Source organism: Macaca nemestrina, chromosome 1 (genome assembly GCF_043159975.1).
Source record: "Macaca nemestrina isolate mMacNem1 chromosome 1, mMacNem.hap1, whole genome shotgun sequence".
NCBI lineage: Eukaryota > Metazoa > Chordata > Mammalia > Primates > Cercopithecidae > Macaca > Macaca nemestrina.
In genome coordinates this window covers 158914109-158927380 of record NC_092125.1, presented here as the reverse complement: position 1 = coordinate 158927380, position 13272 = coordinate 158914109, and the positions used below count along the sequence as shown (strand labels likewise).

The 13272-nt window shown below is 38.9% G+C and overlaps 1 protein-coding gene and 1 long non-coding RNA gene across 7 annotated transcripts in view; one reads left to right on the top strand and one right to left on the bottom strand.

The window, feature by feature from the left end:
* Positions 1–4533, bottom strand: part of LOC105482652 (glutamate rich 3) — a 111686-nt gene extending 107153 nt beyond the window's left edge. For 2 of the 4 annotated variants that reach the window (XM_024793060.2, XM_024793062.2), the window contains exon 1: positions 4121–4533. In XM_024793060.2, the coding sequence (XP_024648828.2) occupies positions 4121–4143 (23 nt within the window). In that variant the 5' untranslated portion in view covers positions 4144–4533. Of the gene's footprint in view, positions 1–3498; positions 3931–4120 lie in introns of those variants that run through there. The other 2 variants (XM_011742859.3, XM_024793061.2) reach the window with 2 other exon arrangements.
* The window catches only part of LOC105482651 (uncharacterized), a 40464-nt gene extending 32631 nt beyond the window's left edge, over positions 1–7833 (top strand). For all 3 annotated transcript variants that reach the window (XR_987745.3, XR_987743.3, XR_987744.3), the window contains one exon: positions 7697–7833. This is a non-coding gene — a long non-coding RNA (uncharacterized lncRNA). The remainder of the gene's footprint in view (positions 1–7696) is intronic.
* The last annotated feature ends 5439 nt before the right edge of the window (positions 7834–13272 follow it).

Here is a 13272-nt window from a genome sequence, read left to right as displayed (position 1 = left end):
AAAATTGATCTTCCTGAAAAATGCACTTCCAGTCATGTTGATTTCCACCTACTTTGTTGTAATTATCTTTGTATTTTCCAGCAGAAAGACACATCTCTCTTCATCTGGTGGTCTTATTAGGTAGTGCTTTGAGCTTAGAAAAACACCTGAGAAACAGACAATTTGAAGTATTGCACAGGTATTAATACAACAAATGACTTTCATGACTGGGCAACAAATCTAATTGCAATTCAAACACTGTAGTTTCCAATCCTTAGCTTTCAGTTCAGTTGAAGAAGGACCTAATTGAGCTGTCATTTGAAAGATCATCAAAAACATTTTTTGTGTGTGATCACTATGTGATATTTGGCTTATAACTCTGAAGGAATTCAAAGAATTAAGTGACATTGCCATAATAGACCCCTTTCCATTCCCGTCTACTTACATAAACATGTTTGTTAAAGGAGTAAGAGAATAAAAGATATCGATATATATTTTTAAAAGAGCAGAATCTATAACATGAAATGCTTTACAGAGGAAGCCACAACAAATGAGCCTATTCAATTCACCTCATTTAAGCACAATCAATTTACTCCTTAATTTGTTAATATTTAACGGGAGGGTGAATAGAAACTACCAAAGTTGAATTTAAATATTTAATGACTTAAAGTCTGAAATTCTGTGTAAAAGAGATGATTTTGGTGGTGCAAGTGGGTAACAAACAGACTAGGATGTTACTGTAGCTATCCAAAGTACATCCTAGTTTGCTAACTCAGAAGGCAAGAAACGTATGTTACTTAAGAATGCAATGGACATTTCTGTAGTAAATAACGTGGTGGGTTTATCATTGTTGTCCCTCCTGGATACACATACTATGTAAAATTGACAACTTGACCTAACAGTGGTTTTTAATCTGCCTTTGATGAAAAAACGAGTAAGTTATCAGGTAGTACTAAGGATGTATTAATTCTTTCTTTACCAGTCTTCAGTGTACTCTGTCATTACAGAAACACTTCTTTACATTAAAAAGGTATAAACTAATAAGTCTAAACTAACAAAAAATGCTTCTAAACCTTTCAACAGTCTTTCAAAACATATGTCTTCTGCTTTTTTTCTTGTCATGATCTATAATGCTTCTCATTCGTCCTTCCTCAAAGAAAATTTACAGATGAGTGTGACTATCTCTATTTAGAGCCAAGTGTATCTTTCACACAGAAAGCCAACTTAACATGAATTCAATGATCCTTTGAAGGAGCCAGAAAAGCCATATCATTTTATCCTCATGCATGACTGAGGGACATAAAATCCCCATTCCACCTCTAGAACTCATGCACAATCCACAAACACACACACAAATAGCAACATGAGTGAGATTTAGCAAACTAGAGGGACAATCAATTGTAATTTCGCACTCTAAAACAATTTCATTCGAGATCGCAGTGCTGGAAATGGTATTTTATAGTTGACTTCCACCAAATTATGATGCAGCTCAGATTCAAAATCTCTATTATCTTTGGCAGAAGTTTTAAAAACCGTTTTTATTTACTCCAAACTCTATCTGAACAAAGCCAGCACAGGCCCTTTGCAATGTTTACATCAAGTGCTTCATGCTATAATTAAGTAAGCAATGGAAATCAAAGGAAGCACTAAGAGAAGGAATCAGGACATCATTTATTGATTGGTGGCATTTGAAGGATTTAAAATTTTTGTTTTAGTGTATAACTGCACTTTATTACCATTTTATCCTTAAAATGTAATAAGTACAAACTGCTTCAGTAATGATAGAAAAGCCTTCTCAGCTTTAATGAAACCTTTTATTTGCTACTGAAACTTTTATTATTTCCAAATGGTAACATAAGCAAGAAAAAGTCACTACTTTCATTTGAGGAAAAACTTTAGCAATTCAAATAATTTTGTTCTTGGGTGAATTTTAAGACATTTAGATTTGTTGTATTTATGCTTATTGTCTTCACTTACTTTTGATAAATTAAAACCAAAAAAATGTACAGACACACACTATTACAAAATTAGCCTCTAATCATCTATCAAAATACTAGATACTTACATACAGCCATCCTCTGTCAGATGTTGGTTTGATCCAGACACAAAATTTTATTTATTTAGGCTCCTACACATCTCAGTTGCTGACCATGTGAGGCAACATATTGTGATGGTGAAGAGCAATGACTCTGATGCTATATTGTCTGGCTTTGTATTCCAGCCCTTACCCTTCCTAGCAATGCTACTTCTAGAAAATTCTCAGTCCTCAAAATCGTTATCTTTAAAAATGAGGGTGACTAAAAACCGGCATGAGTGGGAAGATTTAATAAGGTAGTTCATGTAAAACACTGGAGTGGAGCCTGGCACATGGTAGGCACTTAATAAATATTTAGTTCTAACAAAGTTTTCATTTCTGAATACATGCACCTCTAGATTGGATGCACCATCCGGCGATACCATTTATTCAGCACATATTTGTTGAGTTTTATTTTGTTCTGAACACTGTCCTAAGTAAAGGGTGCAGAGAAATTAATATAATATGGTGCCTACTTTTCAGGAGCTTACCATTTAAGCGCAAAGTATTTGTTGCCATCTTAATATCTTTCCTGAAGAGAACCATGAAACATACTCTTTCATTAAATCACAAATTTTCCCTTTTCCCCATAGGCTTGGAACTAATGGAACTTCAGAAAAATTTGACTTCAGTTTCTGAAATCTTAATCGTGCACAGTTTAATAAATAGCTACAGGTTTTTTTTTCACATTTTATAAAAGATGATTAAATGGTATAATCAGATTCTAACTAGCCAAAAACTTGAAAAACATAGGAAGACAACCATGACTGACACGTTTATTTTCCCAAATGCAAACATATTGCGAACATCAGCTGCTGAAAAATAGTGCTATTTACATCTTACATGACCCACAGAAAACTAAAATTGCACAGGAGCTCAGCATCAAAATGTTTAAAAGTACCTAAATTAAATTCAACTTGAGACAAAACAAAAAGTTCATTTAATCATAGCTATATCACTTTTCTAAAAGTTCTCAAAATGGTTTCCAACATGGCACCTTATATGGCTTTAGTTTTTTCAAACATTTTCATTTATGTCATTACACTCAGAGAATTCATTAAAAAGTAAAATCTTGAAGTTTCGGTGTAAGTTCCAACACAACGACTAATGTGGTATTTCAAACATCACAAACTCCAAATGATCTCAAATATGTTGTCCTCTGCTAATTTGCTGCTCCTAAAAATGTGCAATAAATGCAATTAAAAAGGAAAGTATCTTAATTTAATTGCAAGATTGACTACGATATTTATCTTCTTACTAGATGTATCATAATAAAAAAACTGTCTAATATGCATTACATTGTTTAATTCAGGAGGAAATTGGATAGTCTCCCTTGCAATAAAAAAAAGAAACCTTTTTTTTTTTTTCAACAGCCAGTGATGACGGCGTTCTTTCTAGAATACAATGAATAATGCCAAAATAGGTCCTCTAAGGGGTTCACCTACCTAAAGCAACTGAAGATCATGAGTAAATACACAGGCACACAACTTCTTCCTCTCTTTCTTGTGCCATATAAGCTTCCTTTATTAAAATACTTTTTAAAGACTCTTGTGATTCTTTTGAGTTGGGCGGAAAAAAATCCCTGAAATAATATCCCCTCTTCCCAATGAAACCTCTTTCGATACTGAATGAACTCACACCTCGCTTATATGTAAGCTGCGGCGAGAATGCATCTCCTAGTCTCAAATCTCCAAATGAATGCATATTTTGGTAACCTCTTCTTTTGCATCTAAACATACATGTTCCACACCACAGGATCTTCTTGATCCCAGCGAAGGTCCTTACTTAATGTATGCGTTTTTCACATCTATTTTTTAATCCTTTAGGGTGAAAATTTCAAAAGGGGTGAACGTGGGTGAAAGAAACGAAGAAGGGGAGGGAGGAGACATGATGCCTGGGATTTCTGCCATCCTCGCTGCAACTCAGAATTCGTATATTTTTTCCTCTCCCCAGCCCTCCCCCTCGTTCCCCTCTCGCCCCTTCCCTCCGCAGCAGGAGGGAGGAGGAGGGGCCGCTGGCTGAAGCCGCCACCTGCCACAGCGTGGAAAAGCTCCAGTTGTCACTTACCCAGAGGGGTGAGAATAGCTCATTTTTGCAGGATCCCTTTTGGACCCCGCGGCAGGTGCGGAGGGTGGGTGCGTGGGGCCCCGTGCGCGCTGGCGCTGCGACAGTCGCGCTCGCGGGGTGGCTCCGCACTGAGGTCCCCTGTGCGCGGGCACCTGGGCTGGGCCGCCGCCGCCCCTGGGCGCCCGGGCTACCCGCAGCCTACCGGGCTCCCACTCTCCGTTGGTATCCACAGCTTCCCGGTTGCTAAGGGAGGAGAGAGGCAAGCGCCCAGGGTCTGGAGAAGTGGAGGCGCTGCTGGAACCCAGCCTGCGGAAGCTGGGGGTGAAGCCAGCTTCTACCCCTTTTTCTGGGCCCTGATGTGGGAGGAGACCCAGGCAAGCCCCTGCTCTGTTGCTCTGGGGCGAGAGTTCCCCCAGGCACCTGTAATATGAAAACACAAACACGCTCGCACACACACACAGGTACACACACACATTTTGGCTGGCGTGCTTCCTGCTAGGCCCTGGGGAAGGAAGGACTGGGTGGCAGCTGGGGGTAATAAGAGCAGGGAGCAGCTACTGCGTGATGCGGTGGTTTCCAGTGCTAAAACAGCGATTACAAATTCAAGGGAAAGAAGGAAGTCTCTCAATCTGTTTTGGGTTTTGAATTTGTTTCTGCATCTGTAATGCATTACAATCGACTCATTTCCTCCTTGGAAAACTCCTATCCTTGTTCCTAGCTGAGGTTCCCACTTCCAGCGTGCAGGGCTGACAGTGCTGGCTTTCAGTAGGTGGGGGAGACGCAGTTATTCAGTAAAGCACCCAGGAACAGTACTTGTATTGGAATCCAGTACATGGAATGCAGGGCTTAGATGAAGCAGCCTGGATTTAAATGAGGATCTTAATATGGAGGAAGTTTAAGCACTAGACTCAGATAACCTATTTTTGTTTTGTTCATGCTTGATCAGGTGTTTTGCAGAATGAGTTGATCTCTGGCCTCAGGTTCCTCATGTATAAGTGAAGGGTTGGACGTATCAGTGGTGACTGAGCTTTCTAGGGTCTCTATTCTGGGTCAGTCACACTTAGAGGTGGGAAGAGCATCACCTCATTAATGTCATTCTGCTTTTCCTTACGTGGTAAAGGCCCACTGAGTATGACAGAATTTAAACTCGTCAGTGTGACATTCAGGAGCCCTCATCACCTGGCCCCAGCGTCTTTCCCGAGCCTCTGGGACCACTTTCTCCACTACCTTAAACTCTAGCAAAACCAAACTCTTGCACTATCCCTCTAGTGGAAACATACTTTCACCCTTGACTACTTGGAAAACTCCTATTCATCCTGGAACACTTAGCTTGAACACTGCCTCTTTGACATCCCCAGGTGTGACTCTGGCCTCTGGGGGCCACTCGGCCAGGCTATGCCTCTGTTTTATGCTTACCCTCGTATTACATTTGCTGAAGTAGATGGCTGCCTTTTCTACTCAAATGCAAGCTTCTCCATTTCATTTTGTACATCTATTCCATTTTTCTATATTCTCAGAAGGAAGCAACAATTTAATAATATTTGCAGCATGAGTGAAGGGAAAAAAAGAGTGGTAGCATTTGTAATGAATTGTTAATAAATGCTCTCCTAGCCTTTTATTGAACATTTACTATCTCATTTAATCCTCATCTTCATCTTATGAGACAGGTTTTTTTTTCTCCATTTCATAGCTATCAAAACTAATACATAAAGAAATTAATTATTTTTTCTGACATCTTCAATGGCTTCCAACAGGAAAAACTAGGATTCCAATCCAGATCTATCTGATTTGAGCCTACAAATGTCTTTAACAATTACAAGTTGATTTACTTTTCCGTGGCCCCTATAAATTGCCAGAGAAGCCAGATATTCTATACCATTACTGGTTTTGGACCTGAGTGACCAGAACCATTCCAAGAAAAAAGAAATAGGATGCTAGCTTAGGTCCTGAGACTGAAGGATTCAAGGCTGCTTCAGGGCCCAAATGGCTAGAGCTAGACCAAGGCAGAGGTCATCTCCCCACACCCCTCTACCATATGTCTATCCTCACTAACACTGGTTCCTATTTGAGGTTGCCCTTAAAGTTCACTGTAACTAGATTTCACCTGGATAAAAATCAGGAGTGGGAAGGAGGAGGAGGAACTAGAAAGATACATTGTAACTTACTCCAGGTGCTGCCAATCCCTAAGGTGTAAATAATATAATCTTATATAGGTACTAGTTGTTCCAAAATTCATTTTTGCAAATAAAACATGGTATTTTCTCACTGCACAATGAGAAAGGAAATTAAAATATACTATTTAGATACTCAGTATTCTGCAGAAAAGATTTTCCAGCACTCTGCAGACAGTGAGGTACCCTCAACAGCATGTATTAATTCATAAATGGGTTTGAGTTTTCCACCCCTGTGAGCTCCAAAATTTCACATTCCTGATGAAACTGCAAGGAAGCTACTAATTTTCACTTCAGAAAATGCTCACTGTGAAAATGTATTGGGAATTTAGCCAGAATGAATTTTTATGTTAATTTCTAGAATGGAGATAGGGAAAGGGAATAAAGAAAAAAACTAAATTAAACTGTTTCAAGACCAAATAGTCACTGGAGTCCTTTTCATTTTCTCACAGGAAAAAAAAAGTCCCCAGATGTCCCCAGAAGTATCATAAATGTATAAAATGATTTTGGTTTTATAGAAAGACCTGTGGAGTGAAAGTGGAGGTCAGGAGATTGAGAGAAGTAGAATGGCAGCGGGGAGATAAGGATTACACCTACAGTGTTGATTGGATCTTCATTTAGGGTGAACAGCAGCTGGACTTAGGAATCACAGATCTAAACTATCAGTGACGGTCTTATTCGTTTTCTGTTGCTATAATAGAATACCACAGATGAGGTAATTTATAAAGAAATTTATTTCTTACAATTCTGGGGGCTGTGAAGTCCGACGTTAAGAGGCCACATCTGGTGGGGGCTTTCTTGCTGCAGTGATAACATCGAGGAGAGCATCACACGGTGAGAGGGCAAGAGCATGTCAGCTCAGGTCTCTCCTCTTCTTACAAAGCCACCAAAGTCATCAATGGGGGCTCCACTTTAATAACCTTATCTAGTCCTAATTACCTCCCAAAGGCACCACCTCCAAATACTATCAACATATGAATTTGGAGATTAAGTCTCCAACAAAGGAAGTTTGGAGGATGCATTCAAAACATAGCAGTGACCATGTCTTGGATCACAGGTAGGCAATGTATGGTTTGCCGACAACATCTGATCCACTGCCTGTTTTTGTGCAGTCTATAAACTAAGAATGGCTGCTACAGTTTTAAATGCTTGGGGAAAAAATCAAAAGAAGAATAATATCATATGATACATGAAAAGTATATGAAATTCACATTGTTTTTTATGTCCACAAATAAAGATTTATTAGAATATGCTCACACCCGGTTTTTTTTTGTTTTTATTTTTATTTTTTATTTTTTTTAACAAATGACCTATGCTTTCAGGTAACAATGGCAGAGTTGAGTAGTTGTAACAGTGACTTTACGGCCCATGAAACCTAAAATGCTTGATATCTTTCCCATTACAGATGAAGTGTGCTGACTTCTGGACTAACTTATCACCACAATTGGAGACCTAACTTACCCTCACAGACTTTGAGAACAAGGACCACACCCTTGTATTCCCAGTACCAAATGCTCTGTGCCTGTCACAGAGGGGTGCTGAATAAATAGGCAAATGAAGGAATTAATGAATAGATTGAAGAAATAAGTTTTTCCATGTGTTTATTATTCTCCTGAAAGACAGAGTTCAGGTTACCAAGACTTTCTTCCCAGATGTAATCCCAAAGGCATTTCGGAGATCTTCAAAGCTCACTCGTAAATTTAACCTTCTGCACAATGGAGCATGTCCTGATGAAATGCTTACCTTACTGGCCTCCCACTGAGCTTTTATATAATGATGATAAAGAAAGTAGCCCTGGATCACATCAAATCATCATGCCTTAAGGCCCTGACACTCGTGGACTGAGATGGGATTCAAGCAGGGCTCAGGTGTGTCAAGCTGCTGCTTCGAGGTCGCCGCCTCTTCTACTGTGGATTGTCTGTGTCACTCCTGCCTCCTATCCACACACTGTGTTGTTGGTGTGCACGCCTACTCTCTTCCAACCCTAGCATAAATTTCTGCTCTTTCCTTCAGTATCAATCAAATTATCATGATTTAGAAAGTATTTAACAAGTATTTCATGAACAATGATAGAAAGAGTATAATCCATGTTTTCCTTGACACTCCAGTTGGAGGAGAGGACATGAAAAATGTGACATAAAAAGAGTAATAAATGGATATGTCTTTGGCTCTGGCGCCACCCATGTATGAGTGAACTTGAGCGATATTAAGGAGCTCAGCATGTCTGTGATTGTCCACTGCTAGCCAAAAGGCATTCTAAACAACAGGCATTGAATTTTGGGAGAGGAACTGAGTAGAGCCATCACAATGGCCTGACACAATAGATTAGGTTAGCTTACTTGATCCAATGTTTCTCAAACAGCTACAGATGGCTGACACTACTGTTTGCCATTAGAAATAGACATTATACTTGGCATTCACAGAACTAAGACTCCACTTGGCCTAAGATCAGAAAATATCCATTGACCATTTACTATATATCAGGTACTCATTGAATCTTCGCACCTTGATGTAGGTTTTATTTTTATCACTATTTTACAAATGAGAAAGCTGAGGTTCAGATAAATTAAATACCAGCTAGTAAATGGCACAGCTGAGATTCAAATCCCGTTGTCTATGTTTCTAGAACCCACACTCTTAAACACTTTGCTGTATTGCTTCCCACATCCAAGAGGTAAAAAGACATAACCTCACAAAGGGAAGGTAATAAATGCAAGGTCGCTGATCTCAAATAAAAGCTGTTCTCAATGTGCCAACTGTTCTTCTCCCAACCCTCATCACTCACAGTGACTCAATAATGTGGCTGGAGAAAAACAAAACTGAAGGGCAGGAATTTCATTCATTACCACACATCTGTTTTCTGACAGAGTAAATAGTGTACTCCATGCCCTCTCACCCTTAAGAGCAACCATCTCCAAAACATTGTTATAGCTTCATTTGGTTTAAATGACATTGGAGTTGGCCCTTCCATGAAAGCATAGCAGCACTGGTCTTCAAGCATTCCTGCATCATAAACTGCTGGCTGAATTGCCTTATTCTCTTCATCTCCACAACCTTTGAATTAAATTGTATAGACAAGAAACTTATGCTTCTTAAACTTAGGTTATAAGTAGATTCATGGTCTTGAACAGAAGACTAGGATTATTCATTTGGGAGGTAAATGGTAGTTAAGCTCATAGAACAAACCATGTGACCTATACTATCTTTTTTTTTCTTTAAAAAAAAAACATAACTTTATTACTTACACATTCATGTTGTAACTGAGACTTGATTAAGGAAATGCCACCTGATGGGACTTTAAGACATAGTTATTGATTAGGTAAAGATTCTTCTTGGTAATGACCATATTAGTTTCATGGAAATAAACACCCTTAAAGGAGTTCATGGATTTTTCTCATAGGGCTTAAATACTCTCCAGACAAGCATGCTTTCACTAGTAAATTGCTTAGCCAACATTTCCTCCTTGAGGGCACATAGGTTAAAAAAAGTTTTGTTGCTGTTGGAATGATCACAAATTCTGAACTAATGAGAATTTCTTGTTATGATAAAAGACAATAACTCAATGGAAGTTGTGGAACAAACATCAAAGAAAATACAAAGAGAAAAACACATTTCTAGAGTGAGAGTTTGGAGAGAGAGATTATTCATTGGTGAATTGCACGAAAACCCAAAGCAGTAAAAATAAATTAATAAATAGGCAGATTAAAACGGCACAACCATGCTCCTAAGCTCCGCAGAATCACTTGAGAAGAATAATCTGGGGATTTCTTGATAAATTGACAGTTTGTAATATGATCCCCATAGCTGACCCAAGATCAGAATTGTGGGGTTTCTTCGTTCCTCTGGGCTTCTTTTTCAATAAGTTTTTCTCTCACTTAAAGGCCATATCAAAATCCACCTTTTGGTTCAGGAGGAAGAATCATGACTACAGGGTTTATTCTCTGCACCTGTGCAAGCCTGTCACCACAGGGAGCTTTTATCCCTGAGCTAAATGGTCAGTCAGACAGGACGTGAGAAAAATGCTCTGATGAGCCAAGGTTCTGCAACATTGGAAAGAGAAGCACAAAATTTTATGGTGCTCATTGTTCTGATGTGTTCTGTACTGAGACACAGCAACCAAGGCTATTTCTTAAGCTATAAGCCAAAGGGGAAAAAGCAACGTGGTTAACACTGGAGTGTGCTATGATGTGGAGAAATATTTTGTAAGCAGTGAAAGGAAGTCGAGAGGGGAATATATAACTTTACTCACTTAAAAGGCAAATAAATGAAAAAGAAGGAGGCGAAGTTGACAAGGAAGGTGCATAGTTTCATTATGCATAATCACAAAAAGGAGAAAATCCACAAATCCCCTCTAGTTTGCTTGGCATTATACCTTTGCACTTAAGACTTGAGTAGTTATGCTTGTGATATTGTAAATTCTGAGAATTTTTTTCAGATGTACCAAAAAGGCCATATTATGAAGAATGGATTTAAGAAGAAGCAAGAGGTTCCAGTTGCCCTATTTTGTCCATATGCAAATCAGAGATCCAGGTTTGAATTACAATTCAGTCACTGTAAAGATGTTATCACTTTGGGTTATAGGAAAGGCTTGTATGTTTCTACTTCTTTGATGTTAGGCACGGATGGCCATTTGACTTGTTCTGGCCAATGAAATATGAAAAGTGATGTGTGTCACTTCTGGGTAGAATCTTTTAAGAGCTCCAGCAGAATTCTTCATCTCTCTTTTACTAGCCCCAGTGACCAGCAACATTCCAGATGGTGGTGCTTTCCTCAGCTTGTCCTCCTCACTGAGGATGATGTGGCACAGAGCCACACACAAACCCATGATGGACATGACATGTATGAGAAATGAATCTTTGCTGATTAAAGCTATTCAGAGCTGGGGGCTGCTGGTTATCACAGCAAAGCTGGCCTATGGTGATGAACACAGTCATAAATTAGCTATGTGATCTGGAGAAAGCTACTTTCTCAAAGCCTCTATTTTCTAATCAGAAAATGAGGAGGATCTGGTATATAGCAAGCATTCAAAAATGGTAATTTACCCATCTTCATGATAATAACTACACTTTATTAGACACCTACACTGTGCCAGTCACTATCTTCCCTGTACATACATCATCTCTCATCTTCACACCAATCTTACAAAGTAGGTGTTCTTGATCTTTTTTATAGATGATGAAACCACGCCTCAGAGAGGTTTACAGATTGATGAAGGTACCAGCTCGTAGGTGGAAGAATCAGATCTTTCTGATTCAAAGCTCTTGCTTTATTCACCATGCTGCTTCTCTTAAGAAAATGCAGCTAACCCATCATTTAATAAGTGAGAACTTACAATATTAAGACAAGCATCATAACATTAAAAACAAATAAAAAGAAAATAAATTAGAATTTTAAATTATTACATTCTTCAGACAAATCACTTTTATCACTAAATGATTTTGTTTTAATAATTCCAGTAAAGCCATGCTCAGTCATTCCCAACCTAGGGTGACCAACACCTAAGAGTTTATTAAGGTAATAATATGGGTTTGCAACCTGTTCTCAGGATTTCCACAAGCCTAGAAGAAATGAGAGTTACATAGGGCAACATGGCCCAAGCCAAATAAAAATTGCTTTTTTCTTTTTTTATAATAATTATAGTAGGTCATCTCATTGTGGTACATTTGGCTTTCTCATAGGAGGACATTATTTGTTATTTTTCTTGCATAAAAATAATCTGTATCAAAACACTACATTCATAGTAATTCAAAAAAATTATACAAGGGCCCATTAGTTATAAAAAGGTTGTTAAACACTACTATATCCCAAGTCTTAAATTTTGGCCAGTACAAGTGTAAATTTTCATTTCTCCATCTATTTGCAGCTTAGCTCCTAACAACCCCGGTTGCCCCTCTAGTCCCAATAGGTACAGGGAAGCAACACAACAGGAAACATCATATGTGATGACCAAGGGAGGATGGCAAAAAACTCAGTGTTAGTAGAGGAACCAGCCAGAGAATGAATTCAGGGAAAAGAGGAGGAAAGCCACTTCTCTTCAAGTCAATTCCCTAAAAGGAAGAGCTGACAGGTGAAATGAAAGTGACAGACTCAAATTTACCTTGTCATTTATGGGGAACAGAACAGAACACCTAGAATTTGGGGGAGGATGTCTCTCAGAGAAATTGACAAAAGACTTTGTAGACGATGTGGGTCAGAATGAATGACTCTCAAAATGGAGTTCTGTGGCCATCCTTCCTTCTACGTTCCCCTGCTAGAAATCGACTGTTGATTTCCAGACTAAATTAAAGGCTCTTCAGTTGTAACAAAACAAAGATAGTATTTCAAAGTCACCCTTTGGTCAGATTTCTGGAGGACAGTTTTTGGCCCTGCCATCAAAGTAAATAAACCCCACTATAGTCATGGTCGCTGGGGTGGGAGTAATGACAATTAAAAAAATACTGAACATATGATGTGTGCCAGGCTCTGTGCCCAAATGCTTCAAGTGCCATATCTCAACTTATGCTCAAATGCTATTGTTTCCCCCTTTTTACAAAGAAAGGTTCTGAGAAGCAGGGAACTGAAGAAACTTGCCTGAAGTCACATGCTTGTAAGTGGTTCCTCCTCCTTAGCAACCATTCTCAGTCCCTGTGTCACATTGTCCCATGGAGGGTGGTTGGAGATGAGCAAGATCACAAACTGTGGGTGTCATCAAAGAAGGCAGAAGGGAATTTGTACTTATCTAGTGCTTCCAATGTGCTAACCACCTACACAAATCATCTCATTTAACTTCCACAATTCCTTGGGGGAGGTATTATTCTCATGGTACAGATGAGGATATTGAGGCTCAGAGAGATCAACGATTGGTCAACTAAGTAAACAAGGTAAGAGACAAACCAAGGCATTGTAAATCCCCACATTCATGACACTGCTTCTGTAGCAAGTTGCTTCAGATTTACTCTCGAAAAATTATTTGCCCATATAAAGTATCTATATATGTGACCA